Source organism: Manihot esculenta, chromosome 18 (genome assembly GCF_001659605.2).
Source record: "Manihot esculenta cultivar AM560-2 chromosome 18, M.esculenta_v8, whole genome shotgun sequence".
Taxonomy (NCBI): Eukaryota; Viridiplantae; Streptophyta; class Magnoliopsida; order Malpighiales; family Euphorbiaceae; genus Manihot; species Manihot esculenta.
In genome coordinates this window covers 11489885-11501304 of record NC_035178.2, presented here as the reverse complement: position 1 = coordinate 11501304, position 11420 = coordinate 11489885, and the positions used below count along the sequence as shown (strand labels likewise).

The window sequence follows — 11420 nt, the reverse complement described above, 5'->3', positions numbered from 1 at the left end:
TGCTTGGATTTTGGGTTGAAAGCAAACTAATCTCTAATGCTTTAGCAATTCCCAGTTACTCAAGGGAAAGTGTTTTGCTGCTGTAAATATCGATGTGAAATTGAAGCTTTCTTTTCGTAGCTGCCGCCATTTTGAAAACCTAACTTAACTAACAACTATAACCTTATATCTCCTGACCCATGGAATAACTAATATTACAGTCGGAAAAAATAATAATAATTAATCCTATCTTTTTCAGGATCTTACTAGTTTTAGGACATCTTGGACTTCATTTTATTTTAAATTTAATTTTCTAACTAAATTAATTTCAAAGAGAAATATCGACAATGGAATATATAATAATAGGGAACTTTAGAATTCGATAATATATACTTTCAATTTCTCTTTTAAAAAATAAATTATGTATTTCTAAATTTATAAATCCGATTAATGTATAGTGATAATTAATAAAAAAATTTAGTCTTTAAAATTTTATTTAATTAATAAAATAGTTTTTAAAATGTATTTTTTTATTTCAACAATATTTTTTTAATCCCATTATTTATTTTTCATTTTTATTTTTATATACATATTATAGTTTAATAAAAATTTAAAATATAAAAAAATTATAATATAAAATATATAATATTTTATTTTTAATACATATGTCATATTATATGAATTATTATTTTCAAGGTATATTAAATAAAAAATTATATAATAAATTTTTTAATTTATCGTAATTATAACAAAAGTATTAAGTTGAATATAAATATTGAAAATAAAATAAAATAAAATAGATTTATAATTATAAATTTATATATTAATCATAAGTAAATAAAGATAAAATTTTGAAATATTTTAAAAAAATAGATAAAGATTATTGGACTGACAAAGTAATTAATATGATATCTCCAAATTGAATTTTGAAGGAGAGCAATTTTTAAAAAAATTAAGAAATTAGCTAATTATGTCTGGCTTTAGTTTTATTACCGAGAAAGATATGCTTATTAATAATGTAAAAAGAATTATTAGATTAGGTAACTCTCGACTGAACTTTTTTTTTATTAGAAATTTTATACTAAGTATTTATTTTATAAAAAATAATTATATATTACAGAAAATATTTAAAAAATAATATAATATTAATAAATTTATATATAAAAAGTAATTTAAAGGTATTAATAAGATTATAAAAATTTTAAAAATAGATTTTTCTCTTAAGATAATTTTAAAAAAAACTTAATTTTCTCTTTTATTAAAAAATATGTTTTCATTAATTATTCTTTTAATATTTCAAATTTTAGAAAATGAAAAAAAAATCAAAGAAAAATCTTTTTTTTTTTCTTTCAAAGATTTCTTTTGAGATTTCATATTTAAGCGGTTATGTTGATTCAAAAAAAAAATCTTTAAGCGGTTATGAACTTTCACGTGGATGATTGGTGCATGATTGCTCGTTCATGTCTGTGCATTATCAGTTAGTGCAATAATAACAGAAAATTTTCAGTCATATATGTACTTTCTGAATGCCATTAAATACTATAAAAGTAGTTTTCCCCCAATTTTCAATATTCTCTCTTTATTTATTTTCTTTCAAGGATATCTCTACTTTTGCCATAATTTGAACAGCTTTATTTAGGAAAATTCATTTGTAAAAAAAAATTAAATAAATTCACACACAATCATATATAATTTTTAAAATTCTTTGAAATGAAATTCTCATAAGTTAAAAATTATTATTTTTCTTAAATTTAAATATGAGAATTAATGAAAAAGAAATTAATTGAATTGAATTTTTAATTATAAAATTTTTTATTCTAAACAGAAAAATGAGAGTTAAATTTGAGATTTCATAAAGATAGTTTTAACAAAATTTTGTAATAGAGCATATAACTAAAGAGCTTATCTCAAATCAGATAAGACAACAAAAATTTTTCTATGTAATAAAACACCATAAACAATGTTTTTATGGAAGCTGATGCATTTCTTTTTCATATCCATATTAAGCAAAAATGAAAATTTTATTTATAAAGAATAATATCAAATTACAACGTTTTAGTAGAGAATTGATACATAGAAGACTAAGCTACAGGCAGCAAGTCCTGGCTTTGAAGCTTTCCTAACATAAACAATAAAACCTTTTTTCTAAACACTAAGTACACATAGCAGCTTTTCCGTATAGGCTCCTTTTGGATTGGAAACCTGCAAGTCATGAGAAGGGATGAATTAGCATATAGTAGGGCATTTCTCTTGTATTTGCGGATGAAGAAACATGGGCTGTTGAATCAAATGCAAGAACATATACCTTTGTCAATGGTAGCAGAGATTTGGAGTACTACGTACTTCCTCGGACTCTTGAAGCTGTGGTTTCAGGGGAACTCTCTTCTGCAACATCTGACCAACAACAACAAGGAGAACCCTCTTCAGATACAAATGTAACAGAACATCACTCTTCACAACAGCTCCAATCACAAGGTTCATTACCTCTGTCATCTAATATTCCTGATACAAATGGATGATTCAATAACATCTCAATGGTGAATCTGAACTTATGATTCTTCACTAGGCATCTTTTCAAGAAATCCTTTCCATCCTTTGAGATCCCAGATGGAATTTCAGGTAATTTAAATCTATCAACAATTCTTTTGCAGAGTTCTTCAGTTGACTCATTAGGGTTCAGACCCCAAAGTGGTTTCCCAGTAAACATCTCATAAACTATGCATCCGAGAGCCCAAATATCAGAGGGAGATTCCTGAATATTATCAACTAGAGTCTCTGGTGCCATATACAAAATAGTCCCCGCAATAGATGAATCAAACACTCTCCTCTTTGTCTTCTGAACTTTCTTGGCTAACCCGAAATCCGCAATCTTGGGCACAAAGTCACCACTACCACTTGGCACAAGCAACACATTCTCTGGCTTCAAATCACGATGAACATAATCATGGCGATGGATATAATCGATGCCTTTAAGAATAGACCTTGTGTATCTCTTCACATCCAATTCAGGTAATCCACAACCACCCGATCTCCTTATAAGATCAGCTAGGGTTCCTCCAGAAGCATACTCCAGCAACAGATTGTAAAACATCTGTCCATTCTGACTCACAGTAGTTTCCTCACCATAACACTCAAGAATGTAGGGACAGTCATGAAGATGGTTGAAAACCTCTTTTTCCTTCTGAAGCGAACTTGATGAAGAGACCTCCGCCGATTTAACAGCCATAACTCGCCGATAAAACTCGTTTCTAGATTTGGGTTTCTTCAAATAGGCGAGAAAAACAGACCCAGACCCTCCTTTGCCGAGCAGATGCCCTCTCCACCATGCGACTCCATGGTTATCCAAGCTATCTTCTTCTACTGCCACAAACTTTCTCTTCATTACTTAGATTCGAAGTAATCTAATCTCTGATGCTTTAGAATATTCTAGTGAATAGGGGAATGGTTTTCTCTGCCACATAACATCGACGGGAAATAAGAATTTCCCGCCATTTCAAAAACGTAACCTAACAAATAACTGAGTTCATCTTGAGCTTTACACGTTTTCTAAATTTTATTTAATTTTTAATTTTAATTAATTTAAGACCACTCTAATTATATTATATTATGTTAATAATAATTTCAACTCATTTAATAGCCTTTAAAGCTATTTAATAAGAGAAGAAAATATTAATTTTCACTGTTAATAATTACAATATATAATTAAAATCAATTGGGTGGCACCGTACGAGATGAGAGATTCTGAATTTCAATCATAGTCAAATCAATTGTACCAAAAAATTATATAATAAAAATATTATTTTTTTAAGTTAAATTAAAAATATAATAATATAATTTACAAATAATGACCATCTAAGAAATATTCTAAAAATTAATAAAAGACTTAAAATTAATTTTTTTCTCATATTTATTTAGCATATATATATATTTTAAATAACTTTTAACTTCTTATAATAAATAATCACAATATAACGAATCACACATTTTTATCACTTATATATTAATATATTTTTATTACACATAATCTTAGTCATCAAGTAGACCGTTGATTAGATTAATTTGCAAATTAATTTATTCTAATACCCCCCTTCTAATTTGTAAATTCTTGCTTCATTTTAATTTTACAAATTTTGATTTAGACCATAATCTAAATGGAAATCTCAAATGGCAAATATTACTCTTTTTCTTAATTGAGTCGACTTTAATTCTTCATAATAACTTGATTCTTCAAAATCTTATTTCTCTATCTTATCCTTTAATTCATTTAACTCATTTAACTCAATAATGATTTCATCATAGCTTCTTCTAAGACCTTTATAAGGTTCATCTAAATCTTCAAAATTATTTCTCAAGCAATGTAATTCATGTTGATTCTTATATTCAATTATCAAATTATAAAAATTTTTCAGATACTTTATCACTCTTAAGGCTGCTTCATTCTTAGCATGCTTCTTTTTATATGCTTAAATTAACTTTGTACATATTCCCCAAATCAGTCTTCAAAAATGTCTTTTGCAACAAAAATCGATTAATGATCTGGCCTACTCTTTTCATACTCATAAATTTCAGGTGGAAAACATAATTTCTCAAAAAAAATTTTTAGAATTAAATTATATAGAACAATCACAACTATAGGCATTTCATTCTCTATCTCTTCATTCAACTAGACTATTAAAAAGCTTGTGAAGTTTTTTTTCTCACAACCTTGTTATTTCTCAAACTAAGGACTTCCTCGTGTCCTTCTTGTGTAGTCCCACAAGTCTTACACCTTCTCAACAGGCTTTTTATCCAAACTTGGAGGATCACTGATCACCTTCTCAACAGGTTCCTCTTTAACATAGACAACTACTAAACTTTTCAAAATAGTCTTTTCAAAGAGTCCACTAACTCGAATATATCTTTAATGGAAATTGCCTTTCACCTTAGCTAACCTGGATTGTGAACCTTGCTTTGAGTATTTTGTCTCCGACTCTAATTCTTTTGAACTTGACTCTAATTCTTTTGAACTCGACTCTACCAAGTTCTGATACCACTTATTGGAAAACATGATGGGTTTTAATCCCACCTTGATAGGAAAGTTAATAAGGGAAACAACAAAAGCATAAAGGGATAGAAGAGAGAGACTTAAAACACAAATTCCATATAATTAAAACTACTCCACTCCTATAAGAATGAAAATTCTCACTTCTTACAAACCTATTTAGAAATTACATATATATATATATCCTAAATAACCTTTAACCTCTTATCATAAATAACCATAGACATAACAAACACACATGGTTATAACTTGTACATTAATATATTTTTATTACACATAATCTTAATAACCAAGTAGACAATGTATCTAGACTAATTTACAAATTAATTTTTCTTATCACTCTCTCCTAATTTGAAAATTCCTGCTTCATTTTAATTTTTCAAACTTTGATTTAGACCGAGGAATATCTCAAATTGCAAATATTGCTCTTCTTCTAGGTTAAGTTGACTTTAATTCTTCTTAATAATCAGATTCTTCACAATCTCGTTCCTTCATCTTAGCCTTTTATTCATTTAACTTAATAATGGCTTATCATAGCTTCTTCTAGGAAAAAGTACAAAAAAATATCATGTTGTTTCACTCATTATCACTTAAGAGTCTATAGTTTAATTTGTATCAAAATAGTACCTATGGTATCATGTGTTAACAAATAGCGGTAATTTTTTGACGCAGTAAAAAAATATTGATGTAACAAGTAAAATATAATTTTTAATTAAAAAGAAAAAGTATGAAAAAATACCATGTGGTTTTACTTATTTCATTTTAAAGTATGTGGTTCAATTTGTGTTAAATTAGTACCTCTTTGAATGATTTTCATATCAACGTTTCTGACGACGTTTAAAAATTATTGCTATTTACTAAAGACGCAATAACACAGGTACTACTTTGACACAAATTAAACTACTAACCCTGAATTGGAAAATCAATAAAATCACATAGTACTTTTTTATATTTTCCCTCTTCTTCTAAGGCCTTCATAAGCTTGATCTAAATCTTCAAAATCATTTCTCAAGCAATATATTTCATGATGATTCTCATCTTCAATTATCACATTATAAAAACTTTTCAGATACCTTATCACCCTTAGGGTTGCTTTCATGCTCAACATCCTTCTTTGTATATACCTTAAATCAGCTTTGTACATGTTCCCCAAATGAGTCTTCAAAGATGACTTTTGCAATAAAAGTCAGTTGATAATCTAGCCCACTCTTTTCATACTCATAAATTGCAGGTGGCAAACGTAATTTCTCAAGAAATTTTTTTAGAATTAACTTATATGGAATAGTCACAACTATAGGCATTTCATTCTCCTTCTCTTCACACAACTAGGCTATTGAAAAAGCTCATGAAGGTTTCTTCTCACAACCTTACTATTTCTCAAACTAAGGACTTTCCTGTGTTCTTCTTGTGTACTCTCGCAATTCTTATACCTTCTCAGTGGGCTTTATATTCAAACTTGGAGGATCACTCACATTCTCAACAAGTTACTCTTTAAATTGGAGAATTACTAAACTTTTCAAAATAGCGTTTTCAACAAGTCCACTAACTCGAAGATACCTCTTGTGGAGATTGCCTTTCACACTAGCCGACCTAGACTGTGAACCTAGCTTTGAGTCTTTTGTCCTCGATTCTAATATTTTTGAATTCGACTCTACCAAGATATGATTCCACCTATTGGAATATATGATGGATTTTAATCCCTCTTTGATAGAAAAGATAATAAGGAAACAACAAAAATATAAAAGGATGGACAAGGGAGACTTGGAACATAAATTCTATGTAATTAAAACTACTCCACCCTATGAGAATTGAGATGCTCACCTCTTATAAACCTATTTAGAACTTATATATATATATATATATATATATATATATATATATATATATATAGATATATATATCAATCTTAAATAACCTTTTATCTCTTATCATAAATAATCACACACATAACGAATCACACATACTTATCACTTATACATTAATACATTCTTATCACACATAATCTTAATCACTAAGTAGACAACGTATCTAGACTAATTTATAAATTCATTTATTCTAACACATTTAAAGTCAAAATAATATAAATTTTTTTATTTTTTTATTTTTTTATGTCTTCTTAAAAGTTCTATTTGTATAAGAAAAGTTTTTATTTTCTCTTTCTAACAGCTTTTATTTTAATCAATTGCCACTATAAGAAAATGAATTTGTAGTGACCACTATTTTGTGAAAGGTGCTAAAGGTGTTACAATAGTATAATATTAGAGACAATATTTATAACCTAAAGCTTAATTTAGAATAGAAGAGTAAAAAATTCAACCCCCATTTAAAATAACTTACAGTCACTAGTGGAGAAAACAAAAATCAGGAGTACCAATTTAAGATGGTGCCTTCTTTTTCTACCATCTTTATTAAAAGAGAGAAAAAATAAATTAAGAAAAACAGAGTGTAGAAGCATGAAAACCAAACCGAAATAAAGGAGAACCCCTAAGCTTTAATCAAGACTTCACTCTCTGCAAACTCAATTTTTGTGCTCCTTCCTCTTACTCGACTTGATCTGTATACTCTTTTTTAGCAAGCCATAAATCCCAAACATATAAGTCTCTTCTTCTTCATCTTTAACTCATACACTAGCAACCCATTGACGGTCTCTTTTAGTATGAAGAGGGAAACCAAGAATAGCCTTTATACATATAAGAAGACCCATCATTTATAGGCCTCCTAGCATAAGAAAAGACCAATTGACATGTTTGTGGCACTCACATTAGCCATTGTCCTGCTCGAATTCTTCTCAATACTCCCATCTAATTTTGTAATAGTTTTCTTGACAATAAATATGGATGCCTACTTTTAGTTTGTGCATTTGAATTTGTCAATTGTTGTTGAATCATGTGCCAGTTGGGCTGAAGGCCTTTTATAGGTGGTTGGAGGGGCCGCCGAAAAACTTCTTTAACTCTTTTTTTTAAAACACACCTAGAAAAATTTTAAATTCATTTTGTAAAAACCTTATTTTACCCTTCTAAAGATTTCAAGTTTGAGATCTCGGATTCCGATGAAGATTCCGTCGGAACGTTGGAATTCCGACGCTGGAGTTTAACCGAGTATTACACAAATGACCCTAACGAGCCTGTTGATCCACCAAGGAGATCTAAGCGTAGATGTAGCTCGCGCCAAGAAACTGATGTTGATATACATACTACTCTCCCGACAAATGTCATAATTTCGACACTCATTTTATTCCATACTCATCGACCATTTGGTGAGGTTGGATAGTCATTAGTAAGACTAAGTGTTCCATAAGACAGTGGATCACAATATACTACTTGGACACTTGGTAGTTTTATGTCACCATCTTAGATAACTTATGCCACCATCTTAGATAACCCCGACACAGTGATCCTTCCAGCAGACTGGTATTTAAGATAATCCATATCAGATACAGGCCTCGAAATGTGCTATTTTTTATACTTTTACTCGACATGCCAGGTCCGTTAATATATTCTTTTCTAGACATTATATAGATATTCCTTCATCCAGTCTAAGAGTACAATATTTTTCCAAATATTTTGTGCAATACATATCGAAACAGCACTACTCCAATGTTGTATCTTATCATAATTTATTTGGGTCACATGATGATATCTTTTTACCATCATAATATACTGCAACACAATATCCGAGGTTTGTGTCCCCTGATCTTAATTAACGTTCTACCTCAACTAATATTAATCCTGTGACTGAAAGTAATAGTACAAGCAGTGCCACTGGTTATATAGAAATCGATATTCACATGAAAGAAGGGAGTGTTCGTGTGGTACAGGAGGACATTTGCATGATTCTTAGCAGAATTTCTTAATTTTATCATTTATAAATTTATTACCTTGTTCTTATTATTTTCATGATTCATAAATATTTACATTATTTTATTTTTCTTAAGTTTATCTTATAAATCAATTTTAATATTTTATTTTATATTATTAAAATATTTTAATAAAATATAATTTTATATATGCAACATCTAAATTACATTAGAAAGAATAATATAACTACTATACAATAATATTAAATTTTATACATATGGTGCAGCATCTAGGTTTATTTTTATGATTAAAATAAAAAATAAAAATTTTGTACACAATTTATTTAGTGTTAAAATAATTTAAAAATTATTATTTTTTAATAAAATGTAGATAATTTAAAAAATAAACGATTTACATAATTTAAATAAAAATTAAAATAAATGTGTTCGCACTTTAATTATGTAAAAAATCAAAAAATATGCAGTTGTTTACCGCACTTTTAAATTTTGAGATCACACTTTGAGAATGGAAATTAATTGAGTATGATAATAATTAATTCTTTTAAAAAAAATTAATTGAATTACTGCGCTCATTAAAAAACTGTGTAATTTAAAAAAAAATTACCATATTTTTAAAATACAATAAATTTTACCACGCTTAAAAAATACAGTATTGAGTCGAGAAATATTTTTCTCATATCAAAAATTAAAAAATAATTTTTTTTCCTTTTAATACTTTCTTTTGTTTGCCTTCCAAAGACAAAAAGCCCTTGCATTCATTGTCTGCAAGTTCAAGTCACTGGTAATATATTTACCGGTCGCTTTTTCTCAATCCTTTAAATTTTTTGCAGCAGAGTTGCATTGGAATATAGTCGCTATTTCTTTCTGTGACAAATACACATGTCTTAGCAAATGAAATTTCCTTCACCAAAAAATTCCTAATTTCTTTTGTAGTGTGATTAATTGTAGTGTTAAGTTAAAGTTTATAATTGGTGTAATTTATATTATATGAAAAAATATCATTAAGGAATTCTATAATAAAAAATAATATCATAAATTTTCTAATTGAATCAAGTTCCATCAAACTAAGCTGAAAACACAATTTTCATGTTAAACCGAATTAAAATAATAGAGGGGAAGTAAAATATCATCCGAAACAGTAGAAGTTTAGTGAAATATCATTTACTATAGTTAAATTTTAACTTGTTTTTTTTAATAACAAAAAGTGAGAAATTTTACTCATTATTCGGATGTATACGCTAAATCAATTAAAATATATCATGTATGCTAAATTAGGATTTTATGTGGTGGACTAGTTTAATACGAATTTCTCTTATCCATCTATACTTTAGCTTAATAGGAACTTGATACCTAATTATACAGTGATGCCTCCAGAAAAATAGTTTGTATACTGAGGGTGACTTCAGGAAAATAATTGTTCATAAGCTTAATTTAAGATCTAGCCATATTTTATTTTTTTTAATAAAGATTATGAACTCTCTATGGATCATTTCATTTTAATTATTATGCAATTTATTTTATGCTGATCATTAATATAAATGATAAGTTATACTTATTTAAGTTTATATTGAAATTATAGAAAATAATTAAAAAGGATATTTAAATATAAATTAATAAATTTAGTGACAGATGCTATTAAATTTAATATTTGTGACATAATCAGTTTCATGGTTGTTAAAATTTAGTGACGAAATTAAAAAGCATCAGCCACACAAATTTAGCACCCAGGTAGCAACAAAACATTTGTGCAATATTTTTGTCATTAGCAACGAAAATGTAATGCATTTATAGCGTTGCTAATTTAGCAATCCGTGGTAGGTAAAAAGTCTTTCAACTAGGGATTTAAAAAATGATTTTCTTATTTAAAATTTAAAGAAATCATTTTTTTAAAATAACTTATTTTTAATTCGAAAAATAATGAAATTCTTTTAAAGTTAAAAATATTAATCCAGCTCCTTTGGCCAAGTTGGACCATATTCATTGTTAGCCAGAAAACCACTTCTTCAATTCCTTCAGATCACATATTTCCATATCTATTCGTTTCCAATTGTGTTCTAATGAAGTTAGACGTCTCATATTCTTCATATGTTAATTGAATTGTGAAAATCCTTAATCGAACCAAAGTTGTATAAACACCCGATTATTTTTATAATTTTATAAATGGTATCTATTGTGATTTTAATATTCATAGCATATTTTGATTGATTAGATATACAGTTAGATATGGGTAGAATTTTTTAATTGAATTAAATTCTTAAAACTGTTAGGATAGAGCGTGTATATTTAAATAAATATGTTTCTTGTCTTGAATCACTTAAAAGAGAGCTAATGCTTTATTCTATCGAGAACACCATAAACAACATTTCCATGGAGCTTGATGTATTTCTTTCTCATATCCATGTTAAGCAAAAATGAAAATTTTATTTATAATGAATAATATCAAATTACAACATTTTAGTAGAGAATTGATACATAGAAGAGTAAGCTACAGGCAGCAAGTCCTGGCTTTGAAGCTTTCCTAACATAAACAATCAAGTCTTTTTTCTAAACACTAAGTACACACAGCAGCTTTTCCGTATAGGC

The 11420-nt window shown here is 27.8% G+C and overlaps 1 protein-coding gene across 1 annotated transcript; it reads right to left on the bottom strand.

Moving 5' to 3' along the window:
* Positions 1-2425: 2425 nt before the first annotated feature.
* On the bottom strand, positions 2426-3361 carry LOC110606217 (mitogen-activated protein kinase kinase kinase 20). The gene has a single exon (XM_021744974.1). It carries the CDS (start codon positions 3359-3361, stop codon positions 2426-2428), a length of 936 nt encoding a protein of 311 aa, XP_021600666.1.
* Positions 3362-11420: the final 8059 nt, after the last annotated feature.